The 21,848-nt window shown below is 41.6% G+C and overlaps 1 protein-coding gene across 1 annotated transcript in view; it reads right to left on the bottom strand.

The window, feature by feature from the left end:
- Nucleotides 1-21,848, bottom strand: part of SLC25A12 (solute carrier family 25 member 12) — a 216,866-nt gene that overhangs the window by 120,068 nt on the left and 74,950 nt on the right. The window contains exon 10 of the mRNA XM_077447999.1: nucleotides 2,184-2,268. Within this exon, the coding sequence (XP_077304125.1) occupies nucleotides 2,184-2,268 (85 nt within the window). The remainder of the gene's footprint in view (nucleotides 1-2,183; nucleotides 2,269-21,848) is intronic.

Here is a 21,848-nt window from a genome sequence, read left to right on the forward strand (position 1 = left end):
CCAAGGCAGAGGCAGAGATCATCTGGACTGGACGGCTTAAGTAGGCAGGAGTGATGAGCAGGATATCAACAGGTGAGTCACTATGGAGAGATAGGAGCTGGCAATTAGCTGAGCGGCCAGCCCAGAGACAGAAGGGCTGAGCCCAGCCCTGACAGGTTCATGACCATCGTGCTGCAGCTCAGTTTCAGGGTCTTGGCAATCTTGACAATGTTCTTAAAGCCTAGGCCTTCTTTATGTAGAGCAACAGTTCTTTTATTCAGATCCTCAGAGAGTTCTTTACCATGAGGTGCCATGTTGAACTTCCAGTAAGTGAGAGCGACAATACCAAATTTAACACACCTGCTCCCCATTCACACCCGAGACCTCGTAACACTAACAAGTCACATAGCACTGGGAAGGGGACATGGCTAATTGGGCCCTCTTTGGACATTTTCACTTAGGCCGCGTACACACGGGCGGACTGTTCGCCCAACTTTGTCCGCTGAACAGTGTTTGGGCGGACAGTCCGCTCGTGTGTGGGCTTTCAGCGGACAGTTTCAGCGGACAGTTTGACGGACAAGGTTTTTCGGAATTTCCGAAAAACTGTCCGCTGAAACCTTGTTTCAGCGAACAGTCCGCTCGTGTGTAGGCTTGTTCGTCAAACAAAGTTGCGCGCATGCTCAGAAAGGATTTTCACGGCGAAAGCTATAATGCAGTGTATAGGACGTCGTATTTTTCGTCCCGTCGTACGTGCCGTTCACGTCATCGCGCACGGTTTCAGCAAACTGTTCGTCCGTCGTGTGTGGCCATGTCCGTCCATGCTAAGTTTGAGCGGACTGTTTGCCGAAACTGTTTGACGGACAAAGTTGGGCGAACAGTCCGCGCGTGTGTACGCGGCCTTAGGGGTGTACTCACTTTTGTTGCCAGCGGTTTAGACATTAATGGCTCTGTGTTGTGTTATTTTGAGGGGACAACAAATTGACACTGTTATACAAGCTGTACACTCATTACTTTACATTGTAGCAAAGTGTCATTTCTTCAGTGTTGTCATATGAAAAGATATAATAACATATTTACAAAAATGTGAGGGATATACTTATATATATATATATATATATATATATATATATACACACACACACACACACACACACACACACACACACACACTGCTCTTCTCTGCGAATGCTTGACACCAGTTGTGACTTTAATACCTCATCTTGAACATTCTTACAGCAGAATGCCAGACAAATAGCTAAATACAGAGAATACACATATGGCAGCTGTTCTACCTGTCAAGGGTTCTGTACTCCTGCCCATCCAGACCTGAGATTTACACAGCACAAACATGTCTAACAGGGGAGACAACTTGATATTTCCCTGTTGAAGTTTCACTTTCACTTACAGCACCCCCCCCCCCCTTCATCTCACATGACTGGATGGTACAAAAAGCAGCAGCATTGGCTCTATCCTCCCATCAACATGCTCTTGCACTGCAGCACTGGACTGGCTCCTTGTGCTGCTTCTCCCTCCCCTCTGAAAGCTCTGCTATAGAATAATACCAAGTCAAATTCACGTACTTACAACGCTTGCATTAAAAATAAATGTTGCAATGTAATAATGATTACAGAGCTGCGTTAATTTGTGCTATTTATAGCTGCCTAGCATTTAGAATAGTATATGAATAAATTCCAATATGTGTATCAAAAATTACCCTTAAAGCATTTTAAGGACTGAACAATGTTTTTCCCACAATATAGCTTTTCAACTTTCAGCAAGTCAACTTTTCCTAAGGAAAATTTGCTCTCTAACAAAGTAAACTTGTCTTTTAAATGTCCAGCTAAAGTAAAGGTATTTTCTTGCTCCACTGATATCATTTCTGCTTCCTTTTAATTTTACAGATTCCGCATTTTTCTCTCTTCTTTCATCTTAGGCTCTCTGTTGCTTGTACCGGTGCCACCACACATAATTAATCTCCGCAGAGAGCGCAGTATGCGGAAATACTGTATTATTATGGAAGTTCTGTCCTCAAGACTGTCTGGAGCCAGAGGTGGCACAGCCGATCTGACGGGTCCCTGTGATCACAGCCAAAAAATAGGCCTCCGGTTCGTACTCTGGTGAACAATGCAGTGCACCTTAGCTGATCTGTACCGCTCGACACAGCTAGTATTACATTAAGCCAAGCATACAGACATATCACTCACCTCCAGCAATTGAACCCAACATGAATCTGTAGGCAGACTCTGCAGCCTGGAGCCAGATAGGCCTACCCCTGTCGCTGTAGGATTGCTATAGAAGGAAACAAAAAAAAATAATGAAAAAGTTCATGGGAACTAAAGGAAAAGACAAGGTGGTCTTGTAGATATGTAGCATGAAGTTTCTACCAGTGCTACATTTTTGAAATATTATATGTATTACAGTATAAGTGGAAAAAAACTGACATACAAAGCAAGTCATATAAAGCTTTTTGAGACATACCAAGTGTAGGATGTATATAAATATGTATAAATGTGACAAACGTAAAGGGCTACTAGCAACATTTAACACCTTCTCATACAGAAAAGACACCTATTCATCTTGGTACAACCACGAAAGTCACATTACTAACAATGAGCTTACTGTAGAACTATAGGAAAAACTTTTTTATTTTTATTTTGTGAGGAGCAAGGGAAGTTTATAACCCGTCAGATTTTTTTTTTTCACCATCTGTGTCCCATTTTGGAGATTTCCCCTTACTGCCTTGTCTCCAACCAAACAGGAAGTGAGAGCAAATCCCTGCAAATTAACGGAATCCCTTGGGGACCCCCAGGTCACCTGTATTAGTCTTCTCATTGGAAGATGTCCCCTTGATTACGTTTCTGGGAGTAACACAACATTTGGGATTTTCTCTATGCTCACTTTCAATGATAATGGTAAACAGAACAATTAGAGAGGGTGCAAGGGGCACACAGATAGCTATAAAAACTGACAGGGGTTTTAATCCTATTCCCACTCTATCCAAAATTATAAACTAAAAAAAAAAAAAAAAAAAATGGGCCTTTACTTTTATTTAAAGAATTTGTTAGGATGGAAAGAAAGGTGAACTCACACTGACAAAACATTAACTGAACAATGCCTGAGTTTAATGTTTTCCCTTCCCCACTGGTCTGTACTCACACTGGTCTAAAAGCAGGTCCTCCTGGGCACACTTACATCATCAACCAAACCACAGTGATCCCTACTTTTGTGCTCAGTCACCCATGGGGAGTTCTGTGCTCAAGCACAGTTTGCATTCCAAGTTTTTTCCGGCCATGATAAACTTAGGGTACGCTCAAACTGAGAATGGTTTAAGGGAACCATGCCCGAATTCACTTGTCCCCTTCCCTACACTCCGCTGGTCCACACTTACACTAAACGTTAAGGCTGGGTTGACACTTATGTGAATTGCTTTTTTGACGCCGCAATCCAGAGACATCTTTGGACCATCTCACGTCGGAGATGGGGTTGGCGTGGCTCCACTTTGGTGCCTATGCTGATGGTGGATTTTACTACCAACTCCCACTCTTATTCGACGATGTACATGATGCTGGTCGGGGACCTGCCCCATACCTGGATTACATAAGCAGGTGAGCTTGATTACCTTACCATTTCACTATGTGTTTGACACCAGGGAGGTAAGACCTATTCATTGGATACACACACACGCAAGTTATGCACATTTTTCAGCCCTTTCCCTTTGACTCATGCAACATACCCACTTACTATTGTGTATGTGTGTATTTTTATACATACACGACACTCATTAAAATATATTATATATATTATATATATATATATATATATATATATATATATATATATATATATATATATATATATTTTTTTTTTTTTTTTCCTTTCTTCTCAAACACTCATCATGTTTTTCACTTTTTACATTTTGTTACTTTTCTTTTTTCACCTTTTTCATACATATTTTTCAATTTTTTATAAAAAAAATTCCAGAACACCACACGTGTAATCATCCCCACACATGTGGAATGTGTTGTGGCAATCGGGCATGCAATGTGGAGTTTTTCTTGGCTGGGGTGGGGTTCCTTGCCTCAGCTCCAGAACAGACAACCATTTGGGGTTCCATCTTCCTTGATGTTAACCAAGCACAGTGCTCTAGCCAACCTGTGAGTATAGATCTCCTTTTTTTCCCCCATGAGGTCTTTTCTCCCTTTAAAAGGGGTAGAACATATTTACTAATACTTTACATCTATTTATATTTACAGTTTACTTCTGTACCCAACTCCTAATGAATGGCATATAGCCATGAAACATGTCGAGTTTCCATGGGTTTCTCTGTACTATGTAACTATTAATGTGTATGTGTACTCATCTTATAGCAGCTCTTTTGCACATGGTGTACCAATGCCTGCTAATATGAAATACCTTGTATTACATTCATAAATGTTTACTATCTCTTATGTGCTGCCAAGCTGACATATTTGTATCCATTATGTTTATACCATGTGTGCATGTATTTATATATGAAAATACTTTTTTACTAGTGTTACAAATAAAAAATGTTTACTAAATACTCTACCTCCACAAGTCAATTGCCTCATTTAAAGTCCCACATTCCCTTCTTATGTAAGGAAAAAAGGATGACCATCCTGGAGCCTGTACCTTCAAAATTAAGTCAGGAACAAGCAGGATCTGTATTTCAGTACTGGCATCCCTTTGAATAGCTTAACAGTTTTCTGTTACAACTACCATAAGTAGTGTTTGGATCATGTCTTTACGCAGATTTGGAATTCCTATACACGTTTATGGGAACACAAAACCTGCTTGAAGCAGGTCAGATGCAGATAAGAAGCTTAACTGCAGGTCAAATGCACTTGTCAAGTAATTCCAAATGATCTCAGAAGTGTCTAAAACTGGTGCCATCAACACTAGCCCAAAGCTCATTGACGTGGGCCCTACATGTTCCTCTCAGCAAGGGTTTCTTGTAAAGAGAACCGGTCACAGAGCAATATACCTGCATAAGATGGCTTTGATGAAGGCAGGTCTTCATCAACTTGTACGCAACTGGCTATTCCTTGGTCAGTAAAGTTAAACTTATTCACGGAGTCAATACACTTAGAATTTAAATATCACATATAAGATAGGAAATCGCTGTTTTTATCAGTCTTTTCACTTAATTGCTTGCTTTATGATGAAATCCCGTCAAAAACAAAACAAAAAAAACACGTCCTAAAAGCAAGTGACACAGGAAACCTTTACCTCTGAGCCAATAAAAAAAGTCATGCATTGCATCCCAGGAATCCCAGGAGAAAGAGGGTAGACAAAAGACTAAGTGACAACATGTAATAAAAAAAAGTATTTTACTGCAAGTGTAATAAATATTTTAATGGCAAATATGTTTTCTTGTGCGATCGCTTCGTGAGTGATAAGCTCGGATATTCTGGATCAGCAGCAGAATACCCCAGATTTTATTTTATAATGCCGCCAACTCTGTAAAACTCACATTAAATCTGTAGCATGGATGGCTGAGGCTTAACACAATTGCTCTCACTGGCTGCTCTTTAAATCATTGTGATCTGGGTGATGACAGCACCTTTGCTTATGCCCCGCTAGTTTTATCAGGCTGTGTCAAGCTTGAGGGAGTTTCACTGTAAGGGAATTCACTCAATAGAGGCCGGCTGCCATCGGAGCAGCTCTATCCCAGCAAAGTCTACTCCAGCACTTGCTAACTAACAAAGATCACTGCAAAAGTTCAAAAGGCCAGCTATAATTATGTTTTCAGAGAGGGATTAAAACTCTCTCTGCTGATGATAGCTGCGGCACTGCCATGTCATTAGCTTTTTGTTGCCTGTTTTCTCTCAGTATGTTTTACTTCTCCAGTATATGCCCAGGGACACCTGCCAAAAATACCACCAAAAATACCACCCACATCTCTAGATTTCATTCACCAGTTCTAAATTCCATCATCAATATTAAAAACCCCTATACTTAGCATAGCAAATCATGATAAGTGTACACTATTCTTGTGGTTGGAGCAATAATAAAATGTACAGCTAGATTTTTAAAATGCTACAGTTCTCATCTTTACGCCAATTTTAATTTATTGTTACAATTAAATTTTTGGTTTTGTTATAATGGTGATACACAAAATCAAAACAATACACACTGAAACAACAGGTTAGATGAGAAAAGTATTTGTGGGAACATTTAGTGACTAGCCTCAGGTGATACACAGAAATGGAAAAATTCCTCCAACATAAGTTGTACCTGTTTATCTGAAGCCCTCTGTCCTCTATAGCCTTTCAAAATACAGAAAGTACACAGTATTTCTCAGCTCCAGAAGGCAGAGGAATCTGATGTCACATTCTGCACTCTGCTCTATGCTGTGATATGATTAGGTATCAAGACTTCCCCGATTCCAGGTCTTCCCGCAGGACTCGCTCTCCCTGGCTGCTTGAATGGCCAAGCTGTGATGCCTATGGGGTCACTACAGGATGGCATAAGGCAGGTGCCGTCAATGTAGTCTGAGCTGCGCATACACAGCTCAGATTACATTAACGCTGACAGGCTGGAAGAGATATTTATGACAAAATATAGTATATGGATACACCATGACAGAAAATTTAGAGGGCTAACTTTCTCTCCCCCTCTTCAACTTTTTTTTTTTTTTAAGGGGTTGGTGGCTGATTTAGTTCATCATAATCCACCAATAATTAAAAAGTCAGTGTAGGGTAACATAGCGTATATCACCCCCTAAACTGATCTCCTCAACAGTAACTTTTCCTTGATTGTTTCATGCTGTGTTCCTGCATTCTTTACTAATAGCAGTTGTTGTGGAATAAAAACAATGTGGATTAAAACATGTAGACTTACTGTAGCCAAATATCCCACAATAAATAGGTCTGCTTCTTGAAGTTTGAATTATGGCAGCCATAAAGAATGATCTGAGAAGGCAGACATGCTGGTACCTTCTTCTCTGACATGGATTCCCCGTCTTAGGAACACCTGTTTATCTTTATCCCTTTCAAAGGCAATTCCCTTCCTCATAAGCTTCCCCAAGTCACAGAGAAACCCAAGGATTACACTACCCATTGTCTGAAATCGCTTTCTTGGCTAAAACTTGTATGTCTGTAAATACTGTAATTTTCTTTGAAGGATAGGTCTCCGTCACTCAATTAAATAGTAGCAGATAACACACAATGTCTGGTTACCCGAATTTTGCTGTATATCAGTAATTACAGCAGTCTGCACTCTCTTAGAACCACATGGATCGAAATGAAATTTATCTTCTGGGGTTACATTAAGGGATTTAATAGGAGCAGTAGATACCACACTTTACAAGAAGGAAAGCTGCTAAAACTGTATTTTCTTGAAGGTGGCTATGGTCATGTCAGTATGGTAGGCATACACCGGAAGATAACATTGCATATTTTGGCTGATCAGGCATCAATCTCATGGCATATGGCTGTGAATAATTGCCCAGGAGTCCAAAACCTACCTGGGTTAGTTTAAAATTTCTGTCTAACACAAAAAAAGCTTGGGGAAAAAGGCAGAACAGAGTCATACTGGCTCACATGGACAGTATGGTCCCATTTTCCCAATTCCTGTAATCTTACATCCTTCATATCAGGTGGGACTTGTGTTTGGCGACTTCCTGGATCTCCATGTTTGTGTCCCTCTTTTTCCTTTCTTTCCTCCCTCTCTTTTTTTTCCCCTTCTTCTTTCCTTCCCCTTGCCTTTCATAACTATCCATGATTTTTCCCTCTAATCGGTCACTGTATGACTGCCCATGATGCCCACACTACTCAAGAGAAATTGATTTGTGGGGGGTCTCCACCCAATTACACTTGTTTTGCTGGGCTACCGCATATTGGTTAAAACTTTGTGGTTTCTTACATGTATAATCTTGAATATCCTTCTCATTCTCATGATTCTAATGTGCTGTTTGGAATTACTGATATTATTGCTGTACTACTTTTACATTTTCTTGACCATTCTGTTGCACTGTATACTTCGTTGTATTGTATACGAATATTGTCTTTGACCTGTATGTTCGGAAACCTTAAAGGAGTTGTAAAGTCATGTGGTTTTTCACCTTAATGCATTCTATGCATTAAGGTGAAAAACCTTCTGTGCTGCAGATGCCCCCCAGAGCCCCCCTTATTCTTACCTGAGCACGAGTCAAGCAGCTCCAGCCGCTGTCTCGGGTCTTCATTGGACAGATTGATAGCAGCAGCAGCCTTTGCCTTTGGCTGCTGCTGCTGTCAATCAAATACAGTGACATTGGAGTCGGCGGCGGGTGCCCCCATGGAATGCGACTCTCCATGGGGGCACTCAATGAAGGGGAGGAGCTAGGAGCGCCACCGGGGGACCCCAGAAAAGGAGAATCGGGGCCGGTCTGTGCAAAACCCTTGCACAGAGCAGGTTAGTATGACATATTTGTTATTTAATAAACACAAAAAAATAAAAACCCTTTACAATCACTTTAGTAAACAGATTAAACATAAAATGTATGTCTAATGTTCCTACCATCTCCAACAAAGAGACAGAGTAATACCAGTAATGTAATACCACATGGTACTGGTTAATAGATTGCTATAAAGCAGGGATATGCAATTAGCGGACCTCCAGCTGTTGCAGAACTACAAGTTCCATGAGGCATAGCAAGACTCTGACAGCCACAAGCATGACACCCAGAGGCAGAGGCATGATGGGAATTGGAGTTTTGCAACAGCTGGAGGTTCACTAATTGCATATCCCTGCTATAAAGGAATCATTAGTATGTGTTGGTGAGCCTGAAACTGGGGTAAGGGCAAGGGGAAGGACTAACGGTGCCACATGGAGCACTCTGCAAACAAATAGAGGAAATGGCTGTGATGAAAACTGAAGGGTTTAAAAGTGGCAAATATGGTGTGCTTTGATTAAATATGGGGGATAAAGGATTTGAACCGCTGTGGAACCTTACCAGACAGCAAGAGAGGACCATTCTTTAGTGGCAATACTGACAAAAATACTGTAACTATCTCAGTGGAACAGGAGGTAAAAGTAAAATGAAGTCCAGGCAGTGATTAAAAAAAAAAGAATTGACATGGATACTAAATCCTTCCCCACTCCAAAACTAAAAAGGATTTGGTTGGACATACAGTGGTGTGAAAAAGTGTTTGCCCCCTTCCTCATTTCCTGTTCCTTTGCATGTTTGTCACACTTAAGTGTTTCGGAACATCAAACCAATTTAAACAATAGTCAAGGACAACACAAGTAAACACAAAATGCAATTTGTAAATGAAGGTGTTTATTATTAAAGGTGAAAAAAAAATCCAAACCACCATGGCCCTGTGTGAAAAAGTGATTGCCCCCTAAACCTAATAACTGGTTGGGCCACCCTTAGCAGCAAAAACTGCAACCAAGCGTTTGCGATAACGTGCAATGAGGCTTTTACAGCGTCCTGGAGGAATTTTGGCCCACTCATCTTTGCAGAATTGTCCTAATTCAGTTACATTAGAGGGTTTTCGAGCATGAACGGCCTTTTTAAGGTCATACCACAACATCTCAATAGGATTCAGGTCAGGACTTTGGCTAGGCCACTCCAAAGTCTTCATTTTGTTTTTCTTCAGCCATTCGGTGGTGGACTTGCTAGTGTGTTTAGGATCATTGTCCTGCTGCAGAACCCAAGTTCGTTTTAGCTTGAGTACACGAACAGATGGTCGGACATTCTCCTTCAGGATTTCTTGGTAGACAGCAGAATTGATAGTTCCTTTTATCACGGCAAGTCTTCCAGGTCCTGAAGCAGCAAAACAGCCCCAGACCATCACACTACCACCACCATATTTTACTGTTGGTATAATGTTCTTTTTATGAAATGCAGTGTTCCTTCTACGCCAGATATAATTGGACACACACCTTCCAAAGAGTTCCAATTTTGTCTCATCGGTCCACAGAATGTTGTCCCAAAAGTCTTGGGGATCATCAAGATGTGTTGTGGAGAAATTGAGACGAGCTTTGATGTTCTTTTTGCTCAGCAGTGGTTTTCTCCTTGGAACTCTGCCATGCAGGCCATTTTTGCTCAGTCTTTTCCTGATGGTGGAGGCATGAACGCTGACTTTAACTGAGGCAAGTGAGGCCTGCAGTTCCTTGGACGTTGTTGTGGGGTCTTTTGTGACCTCTTGGATGAGTCGTCGCTGCTCTCTTGGGGTAATTTTGGGCGGCCGGCCACTCCTGGGAAGGTTCACCACTGTTCCATGTCTTCGCCATTTGTGGATAATGGCTCTCACCGTGGTTCGCTGGATTCCCAAAGCTTTGGAAATGGCTTTATAACCCTTTCCAGACTGATAGATCTCAATTACTTTCTTTCTCAATTGTTCCTGAATTTCTTTGGGTCTCGGCATGATGTGTAGCTTTTAAGGATCTTCTGGTGGACCTTACTGTGTCAAGCAGCTCCTATTTAAGTGATGCCTTGATTGTGAACAGGTGTGGCAATAATCAAGCCTGGGTGTGGCTAGAGAAATTGAACTCAGGTGTGGACAACCACAGTTATAGTATGTTTTAACAAGGGGGGCAATCACTTTTTCACACAGGGCCATGATGGTTTGGATTTTTTTTCACCTTTAATAATAAACACCTTCATTTACAAATTGCATTTTGTGTTTACTTGTGTTGTCCTTGACTATTGTTTAAATTGGTTTGATGTTCCGAAACACTTAAGTGTGACAAACATGCAAAGGAACAGGAAATGAGGAAGGGGGCAAACACTTTTTCACACCACTGTACACTTTAAAGCGTTAGCCCTCTTATCCTTTACAGCCAAGTAAGTTGAAGTTTTAGCCTGTCGAAAGGGCTGATACCAAGTGTGAATGATTTTTTTATCCTTCATATAAAATTTATTAGTGCAGCTATAAACACTCCTCTTCTAATATGCCTGTAAACGCCTATGTGTGCATTGACAAATAGGCTAACACAGAGGTGCATTTACAGGCAGAAAAAAAAAGTGAAACTCCTGTAAAAGTAGCGTTTAAGCCCTGTGAGCATGAGGCCTTACACTATTATGCAAATGCTTTAGGCAGGTGTAAAAAATGCTGTAAATGAAGAATGGTTTCAGAAATAGAAGTGTTAATAGTTTATTTTTATCAATTAAAAAAATGGAAAGTAAATGAACAGAAGAGAAATCCAAATCAATATTTGGTAGGACCACCATTGTTCCAACATCTCGGAACACTAACCACAGATCTTCTGTAGATATAGGCTGCCTCAAATCATTCTGTCTCTTCTTGTAATCCAAGACAGACTTGATGATGTTGAGATCAGGGCTCTGTGGGGGCCAAACCATCACTTCCAGGACTCCTTGTTCTTCTTTACGCTGAAGATAGTTCCTAATGACACTGGCTGTATGTTTGGGGTCGTTGTCTTGCTGAAGAATACATTTGGGGTCAATCGCATGCCACTTTGATGGTATGGAATGATGGATAAGTATCTGCCTGTATTTCTGAGCATTGAGGACACCATTGATCCTGTCCAAATCTCCAACTTTATTTGCAGAAATGCAGCCCCAAACTTGCAAGGAACCTCCACCATGATTCATTTTTGCCTGGAGACATTCTTCATTGTACCGCTCTCCAACCCTTCCACAAACAAACTGTTTTGCCATACGTCTAGTAAGGTTATGTTGCAAGAAAGCCAAGGAAGCTTAGACCTCTGCTGTGTATTAAAACTTTTACTAAACAGGAAAAATGGCACATCCAACTGCAGGATACACAATCCATAGAATGCAAATTATAACAAAATATGTCTACAAGATGCACAAACTGACTATCTTCCTAGCAAATAAGCATGTACAATATGTATGCAATAAGTATATTAAACATCTACTTAAAGCGAAGTTCCAGCCGTTTCTGTGTTCATTAAAAGTCAGCAGCTACACTTTTAATAAACACACACTCACCTGTCCAATGGACCAGCCTTCTCGCTGTGCCAGTATCACTACTGTGGGCTTCACAGCCGGATGCCCACTGCGCATTCGCGAGTCGTGCTGCACATTCTGAATGGCCGGGCAATCTTCTGGGACCTGTGACGTGTCCAAGAAGATTGCAGGGAGGGAGGGGCCGCCCATATGTGGCCTGAGCGAAAGTGGGAGCTGGGTACCTGTAAAAACTAGGCTAGCCCCCTCACAAAAAAAATTACATGCCACAGCGGAAGTCTGTCGGAAAAACCCTCAGAGTTTATTCCGACGGGAAAACCGGTCGCATGTACACAGCATAACTCTCATTAGTTGACTTTTAGGAATGGTACCCAACCATCTAGGATGATGGCCCCTTCCCAGTGGGATATACCCACTCCGGTCAACTTCTTTGAAATAGGTTTTAGTAAGTAACTGGTGATTGTCCTTGAATACTACTAGATCCCCAAAAAAATATATGCATTGCTAATTAAATGTTGCTGAAAAAGAAATACCATATTGATTGTTGCCAATCCTATCAAGGAATTCTAAAAATTTATCTTGCGATCCTGCCCAAATAATGACAATGTCATTTATATATCTTATAACATTTTAGTCGTGGTATGTCATTTTTGGAAATGGCTTACTTCTCCCAATGGCTCATAAACAGATTAGCCACTGAGGGGGCATATTTGGCCCCCATGGCCACACCTTTCCTCTGTCTGAAAGAGTCCTTCTCGTGCCAGAAGAAATTGTGGCTCATAGCCAAATCTAACGACTGAATCAAAAAGTATTTTTGCTTCCTTTTGATATTGGTACTATCCAAGGCCCACTTAACTGCTCTCATTATCTACCTCAATCCCTCTTAAAAGTTCCATCAGGTTTTTACAATCTCTTAAATATGCTGGACATTTTTGTGCCAAAGGCTGTAAAAAAACAAACCAAATATTCTCCTATTCTAGCAAATAAAGAATCTACCCCACTCTCAATTGGCCTCCCAGGAGGCTTTGAGGGGTACTTTAGGCAAGTGATAGGTGTCGGGAACACTGTGGCATCTGGTACTAAATAACTAGCTGTCAGGTCACCTTGAGGCGTAGGGATCATGAGTGCACCGCAAGGTTGTGGACCCTACGGCTGACTGCTGCGGACGGGAGACAGATCCCACTGGGGTTAGAGCGTAAGATTCCCTGGGGCGCGGAGTATAAGAGCCAGCAGGTGTACACCAGCGCCTCTAGTGGTGAGGATGGACTTGGCTGCAAGTGGCTCCAGGTCGCGACCCCCAGGGTCCCCCAGCTCACACCCACAGTAGGCAACAGGAGGATAGTGATAGTGAGGGATAAAGCCAAGGTCGGGGCCACAAGCAGACAGGAATAGTCAGGGACACGCCAATAGGTCAGGATCACAGGCAAACAGGGATAGTCAAGGACACGCCAAAGTCGGTAACGGAACAACAGAAGCGCACACGGCATGTAACAGGAAGCTAAACACACAAAGGAATACACAATGGTTGATCAGCAGGGTTAGCCTGCAGTGCACAGGTTAATATAGAGTTCTCTGATAGGAGCTAGGGTGGAGTCATGCCAGAGGATGGATTACAAAAGCAGTCAGGTGAGGGTCGGCTGGTCTCTAGAGATGAACACATGGAAACAGCTAAGCAGACTAACTCTATTGTATAACCATGACACTAGCCTCCCTTTTGTTCAAAACTCCTTCATCCTGAGCTCTCTTAACTAGATTTTTAGGTTTAGCCTTATATTTGACTGTTGGATTCTCCTTTAATTTTGAATAGGGTTCTTGATCCCCTACCAATCTATTTAGTTCAGCTAAGTTGTCTGATTTATTCAAAATCACCAGCCCCCATTATCTGCCCCTCTGATGACAATCTGTTTGTTTTTTTCCAGTGATTCTAGACCTTATTCTATGTCTCCTTTCCTTCTTTTCCTTCAGAAAAATTATTCCTGGTAATTTTAGGAGTAAAAATTGATTGGTTTCTCAAATCGGTCTGTTGGTAATATGGATCCTCTAATACTGGATGACCGATTTCTTTTATTAAAATGTTTCTTAATATTAATCTTCCTCCTAAATTTTTGAAAATCAATAAAAACTTCAAACTTATTAAGGTTCTATCTGAGGCATATTTAAGGCCCAATGCCAATACTTTTAATTCCTCTATTGTAAGTGACGTCACTCAAATTAAAAATTCCTTGCATTAGGTCTCTCGTTTTTCTTTTTCCCTTTTCCTCCTCTACACCCTCTTGTCCTCTTCTTATTTGTTCTCCACAAGATTGGGGTGGCAGCATGAGGTACCAAGGTCTCATTTCCCCTTTATCTCCTGGGGATATTGACCTCTCCCTCTGAAAGGGGGCCCTCCTCCTCCCCTTTCCCAGGGGACCTCCATATCCCCTCCTCTGAAAATCCCCCCTATAGTTGTTATATCCTGGGTGACCTTGTCCCCTTGTGGCTGGGGGCCCCTCTTGAATGATTGGAAGTCCAATGGGGATCTTTCCACCCTCACCAACCAATCAGTAGATCCCGAAACGCGTCCCATTTTGATGACATATTTCCTGTTTGCGGTCCATGCTGGTTGTCGTCCCCTCCCGCCGACGCCATTTCCGGGATTCATGCTCCACGCTGACTCAGACGGCGCGATTGCTTCACCAGTGTTCCCAGAGCCTAGGGTGTTCACCTGCTGGTTATCCTGGGACCTTCTGCTGCATATCGTTACCCCTGGAAAGCTGTGATGATACACTGGGACCTCCTGATGCTGGATGACCTGCTTCATACATCCATGTTATGCCTCTTCTTATCCTTGATTCTGTAAGTGTTTTTAATCTTGTTTGGGGATATTAAAAGTTTTAATTCTGCACTTACAGGCTCCTTTTTTCTTTCATCTGTTTTCTATTAGAGATTGCTTCTCTCTTTGAGTGCTGCCCTAAGTGTTTGGAGACCACTTCATCCATCCAATAAACACACTATCTGCCTGGTCCTGACATTCTGAGCGCCCTTGACATACGTTTTATCTCTCCCACCATCATAGCCTTCTTGTTGATAGGATCCTATTGGGGAAGAATAATATTTCACCTGATAGAGCAGTTCATATCTATTATATGTAGGCACTCTATACCAATTCTTCATCCTCAATTAATTCCTGCCATTTGGGTTTTTTCAGTTGTGGAAGATGTGTGATTTGTAGGACTTCCAAATTTAGATCGAGGAGGACTTCACATTTTACATCTTACTCACAAGGTGAGTCCCATAAGATAAAAAGGTTTATCACCTGTGGGACCACACATGTTACTTTAGCCTGCCCATGTGGGCTTCAGTATGTGGGTAGAACCACTAGAAAGTTGGGAGTCAGACTCTGAGAACATGTGAACAATATAAAGAAAGGCTATAAGCACCACAGTCTGTCTAACCACTTTAGACTTCATCATGCAAGGGATCTGAGTAGTTTGACGTTCTGTAGTATAGACAAAGTAGAGGCCCATTGGAGAGGAGGAAACCAAAAAAAAAACGTTTCCCAAAATGAAACGCCGTGGATCCATCGTTTGGATACTCTGAGTCCTTTTGGTTTGCATATTGAGTTGACTTGAATTGTTTTCTCTCAAATTGGTAATTTTTTCAAATTTATTTCATTGTATCTCGTGTTTAACCACTTTCAGACCGGACCATTTTGCTGGTCAATGACCAGAGGTCTTTTTACAATTTGGCACTGCGCTGCTTTAACTGGTAATTGCGCGGTCATGCAATGTTGTACCCAAACAAAATTTGCGTCCTTTTCTTCCCACAAATAGAGCTTTCTTTTGATGGTATTTGATTGCCTCTGTGATTTTTATTTTTTGCGATATAAACGTAAAAAGACCGCAAATTTTGAAGAAAAATGATATTTTCTACTTTTTGTTATTAGAAAAAACCAATAAACTCAATTTTAGTCATACATTTAGGCCAAAATGTATTCAGCCACATGTCTTTGGTAAAAAAAAAGTCAATAACTGTATATTTATTGGTTTGCGCAAAAGTTGTCACATCTACAAACTAAGGTACGTTTTCTGGAATTTACACAGCTTTTAGTTTACGACTGCCTATCTCATTTCTTGAGGTGCTAAAATGGCAGGGCAGTACAAAACCCCCCCAAATGACCCCATTTTGGAAAGTAGACCCCCTAAGGAAATTGATAAGTGGCATGTTGAGCCCATTTTTTTTTTTTTTTTTACACAAAGTTGTCACTAAATGATATATTGCTCACACATGCTATGGGCATATGTGAAATGACACCCCAAAATAAATTCTGCTGCTTCTCCTGAGTACGGGGATACCACATATGTGGGACTTTTTGGGAGCCTAGCCGCGTACGGGGCCCCGAAAACCAAGCACCGCCTTCAGGCTTTCTAAGGGCGTAAATTTTTGATTTCACTTCTCACTACCTATTACAGTTTTGAAGGCCATAAAATGCCAAGATGGCACAAAACCCCCACAAATGACCCCATTTTAGAAAGTAGACACCCCAAGCTATTTGCTGAGAAGCATGTTGAGTCCATGAAATATTTTATATTTTGCCAAAAGTTGCGGGAAAATTACAAACTTTAATTTTTTTTTTTTTTTTTTCACAAAGTTGTCACTAAATGATATATTGCTCACACATGCCATGGGCATATGTGAAATGACACCCCAAAATAAATTCTGCTGCTTCTTCTGAGTACGGGGATACCACATGTGTGGGATTTTTTGGGAGCCTAGCCGCGTACGGGGCCCCGAAAGCCAAGAACCGCCTTCAGGTTTTCTAAGGGCGTAAATATTTGACTTCACTCCTCACTACCTATTACAGTTTTGAAGGCCATAAAATGCCAAGATGGCACAAACCCCCCCCAAATGACCCCATTTTGGAAAGTAGACACCCCTAAATTTAGGGGTACACTAGTGAGACTAGGTAATAAATGGCGCGTGCCCTGAAACTATAAAAAAATAACTAACTAACCAACCAGCTTCACCTGTAACAGTTATATGGTGATCACTGGTGAAACGGTTAACTAGGGGGCAATCAGGGGGCTTTATGCGGTAGTATATGGGGGTCCCTGGCGCTATAAAAAGCTGCGGCGAACCTAAATACCTACCTGCCTAACTAGCGTCACCTGTGACACTAATACAGCGATCAGAAAAATGATCGCTTATTAGGCTGGGTTCACACTGGAGCGATGCGGGAACGCCACGAATCCGCGGCGGGTTCCCGCATCGCATGCCTCCCAGCGGCAGTTCACACTGCCCTATGCGAACTGCTGGGAGTGTCAGTGAAATGTTAATGACACCCCCAGATCAGTTCGCATATCGCAGTGCGATCTGCAAACTCGGATCGCATGGTGTGAACACCCATGCGATCCGATTCTGCTGCGGACCAAAAAAAGGGTCCCGTGCGAATTTGCGGCGGGTGCGTCGCAAATTCAGCCATACTATCTGTATGGCTGAACTCGAATCGCACAGAGATCGGATGTGATTTGCACTGCAGTGCGGTGCGAATCACATCCGTTCTCATAAACCGCTGCAATGTGAACCCAGCCTTAGTGACACTGGCGACGGGGGGTGATCACGGGGTTAAACCTTTATTGGGGGGGTTAGGGGGGTACATTAGAACTAAAGGGGGCTAACCCTAACTGCCCTAACAGTTATTACAGTCACAAATGACACCAATGCAAAATAAAAAATAAAAATATGCAATTGGTGTCACTGTGACTGGGGGGGCAGGGGTAATTGGGGGGGTGATCGGGGGGTGAAGGGGGGGTGTGAGTGTGCCTGGCATGTTCTACTGTGTAGTGTCGTGTTGGTGCAACTCACCGATCCTCTCTCCTCGGTGCCGGAACGAAAAATACCGACACGGAGGAGAGATTACATCACTTCCTCTCCTGTGTTTACATTACAGGAGAGGAAGTGATGTCACGGAGCATTTCCATTCGTCAGGAGAGATCGCGAGGGGGTGGCCATGAATGAATGGCCGCCCCCTCATCCCGGATCGCTCCCGAACGAATACCGACCGCCGCAGGCACCGGGGGAGGGGGCCCGATCGGGCTCCCCACCCGCGGGAAGACAGGGACGTATATATACGCCCATATGCCTGCCCGTGCCATTCTGTCTACGTATATCGTCGTGTGGCGGTCGGCAAGTGGTTAATATTCATATGCCATTTTATTTTTAATATAATTTTTTTTTCCGTTTATTTTTATGTTTATTTAAATTTTTAGATTTTCATTTTATTTCAATTGTTTTTCAGTATGCATATTTCTTTTCTAATAAAGGGTGTTCATTACAATAGTTTTTACATAATAGGATGTTTTTTATGCTTTTTAGTATGTATATGTGTGGAATTGAGGTCTTTTGGATAGTAGTATAAAGATATATATTTTCTTTTTCTATGGGAAAAGGGCCGCTGCTACTGTTGAAGGTAGTAATGTGGTCTTCAGTCCACAAAAAAAGTCCGCTAGCAAAAAATCTATTGGATAGAAAAGAGGGAGGTGACTTCCCTTGTATATAAACGCTTGGTCTGTTCAACTGGAAATTAGGAAATTAGGCCCTTGATGACACCTTGTGGGAGGGTGAAACACATTGACGTAAATTCTGGTACCGAGTCCATACAACGTAACGTCCGGTTTTGGTGGAACGCACGGTTGATGTGGCGTTCCTGATGGTATTCTTGGATTAATAAATATGCCTATTTGATCTTGGAGTGTAAGTAGGACTCAATGTTTGTGCAACAAACACCTATTTTACAATACTTCATTATTCGTGCCCTTTCTTTCCATGTATAAACTGCTGCGCTGTTTCCACACAGTGGAAATTGAAGCACGTTGATTTGTTTACATATACCATTGGTATTAACTTGTACACTGTTGCAAATGTTATGTGGTAATTTGTAGCCTAAGAGCGCTATAAGAGAATATTTCTGTGACACAATTGCACGTTATTTTAATGAGGTAATTTTGCAGGGTTGCGAGCGCTGTAATGTACATTTATAGAATTCCAAGTGTTTAGCACTTTGTGTACAGGTACTGCAAGTTTCTTTTCACATTATATTTTCACCTTACCGCGAGTTTTTATAAATTCATAAATGTCCTTTACCTATAGCAAGAACATCATCCAACTTTAGACATAACTGCGGTTTGTTGTTGTCTGGTAAAGATGAACTAAGTCTATACGTCATGCTTTATTAGATAAGTTGCATGGCAGGCATGGGGAGGACTATTCCGGTATGCTCTGGGTATTTTCTGTTGACAATTTCTGAAATTATCTTTCAGTTACATGTATTCATATTGTTATAGGTGTTGGGAAATTTGGTGCTACAAAGTGATATACTGCATCAGCAATGTCAAGAAGGGCAGCAGTCTAAACAAAGTCTGCCCAGCGGGTCTGTTTTTAATCGCTTGATGTGCATGAGCAAAAGCACTACTTGTTTGTTCAGTGTCATGTTACCCATGACACCCACTTTTCATTGCAGTATTTTTCTTATTTTTTAATAAATGAGCTCTAAACAATGTTTTGACTGGAATGCCAAATGCAACGAGTCTTTTTCCCTTGTCATCAATAGCTTTAATCTAACTAGACCATTACCAAGAAGCACCCAGAGCACATCTCTCTCCCGCCTCCCAGAATCAACAAAATGAAGTTAGGATTCTGCTGCTTGAATACAGTAATTAGTTTTGATTAATCACCGCTGTGACATTAATCAGTCTGAATTCTCTCTCAGGCTTTGCTCAGACACCTAATTTTGCTGCCCCAACAGGTGTCTCATAAATGGCTTTCAGAGAGGCAATATATAGAAAGGTTCAGACAGTCAGCGGCAACGCAGTTCTGTCAGTCTCCCTTAACATGTCAAAACAGCTTATTGACATGTGCCCTGCCACACAGGCGGCAAGATATGGCAATCACACATGTAGAGCTCATTAGGCTAACCTGCAGGCACTCCTGTCCTTATTTGTATAGGAAACAAGACTAGCCAAAAATTTACAACCACACAGGTATTGGCGAGGCTGGCCGAAAAAGGGAATCCCCCCCCCCCCTCTCAACATTGAACCAGTGCAATATCCTAGAATGCCTTTGTAGAACAAAATGTATGCAGTTTGGAACAAATGGTTCTACAATATTAGACTGTATCTGTGCTTTAAATCAGCGATCCTAGATTAACAGCTGGACAAGGAACCAGGGACAAAAAAGGAGGGATCTAAATGGCTCCACCCACTATCCTAAAACAAGCAATAACCCCTCTTTTTGGTATTTTTGATTAAATGTAAATATTTCTGTATATTTAGGACTGAAATATTGCTACTAAACCAGATGACAAGGTGGGTAAAGGGAAGGGACAAAAAAAATTCCCCCAAAAAACCCAAATAAGTTAACCACTTGCGAACCACTTGTAAGTCGCTTCCAAGTCAGATCCCCATCTTAACTCATCCGACTTGTGGCATGCGACTTGTGCTCTGAGTCTGGTATGGTTCTGGAGGGGGAATCCCACGCCAAAATAAAAAATAGCATGGGGTCCCTCCTCAAGACCATACCAGAGCATTTGGTTTAGTATGGATTTTGAGTGACAACCCTACGTAAAAAACAAAAAAAAACAAAGTCACGCAACTTCTGTTCGGAGCAGTGTGAACCCAACATAAAAAGCAGCACACATAACAGATTGTTTGGCACATGGATAACCTTTTGATTGCCCCTAGAGATTAAGCCCTTCCCAGCCAGTGTGATTAGTACAGTAACAGTGTATAGTATTAGCGCTGATCAATTCCCACTCAGTGTCAGATTTCCGCTGCACTATCACAGTCCCACTGTAAGTCGCTGATCACTGCCATTACTAGTATAAAAAAAATACAGTATATACACATCATTTGTGGACAGTATAACTTTCATGCAAACCAATCAATATACACTTATTGGGATTTTTATTTTTACCAAAGACATGTAGCAGAATACATTTTGGTCTAAACCTATGAAGAAATTTGTTTTCTATAATGGATATGATTTATAGCAGAAAGTAACAAATGTAACACTAAAAATGAAGAACCCTCAAGGTTGCGCCTAATGTGAATATAAAAACGAATATCCTTACAAAAAAGTTGAAAGGGGAAAAAGGGAATGAGGCAAGAGCTTCCGGCAATGAACATATACTGTATGTATAACTCAAATGTAAAAAACCTGATATAGCTCTCAAACGTCTCCAAAATTATTAAATGAATGTATACATCTCATTGTTCATATCAGTTAGAAAAATGTATTATATTTATTATATCAAAAGGTGAAATAAAGCTACATAAAAAATAAATTAAAAAAACACATAAACAAGTCATGTACAGTGTTAAAATACATGACCACCTCGGTAGTTGTATGAATCAGACCATATCAGTCTCCGATAGAGCCTTTGAAGCAGCCGACACAGCCCGGTGAAACTGGTCAGGCGAATCCCTTGGCCACCTATTATGTTGTGACCCTAACAAGCTACATCTTGTGGACTGAAGGTATGGCAAAACTTGCAATGTAAAGGCATCTTGACAATGACGGAACATTCTAGGATTGGATAAGTACTTTTGCATTTTATCACATTGGAACTGTGACATTGCACTAGAATACATACCCGGGTTTACAAAATGAGAGGGACCCCAAAAGCTCATTGTTGGCAGCACTGTCTTTCCACTATAGACTTTGGGTCTACCATACAGTACAAGAGGAGTCTAGGCTACAGAGTGTCCTTCACAATTGAATATGTGGATTCATGTACCTGTGATATTTGACCCTGCTCCCGATATCTGAACCCCCTCTGGACCACTGTTGTCAATCTCTAACACTGAGCCAAGTATCGTTGTTTCTCTGGGGTGTCCCCCCACCCCCCCCCCCTTTCTGGACAATTTTGCACATGAACTTGGAATTTGGGACTTAATCCTCGTCTATTACGCATCCAGGATCTTTCATATCCAGT

The sequence above is a fragment of the Lithobates pipiens genome, unplaced genomic scaffold (genome assembly GCF_037356315.1).
Source record: "Lithobates pipiens isolate NorthernLeopardFrog02 unplaced genomic scaffold, aLitPip1_a1.2 Scaffold_22, whole genome shotgun sequence".
NCBI lineage: Eukaryota > Metazoa > Chordata > Amphibia > Anura > Ranidae > Lithobates > Lithobates pipiens.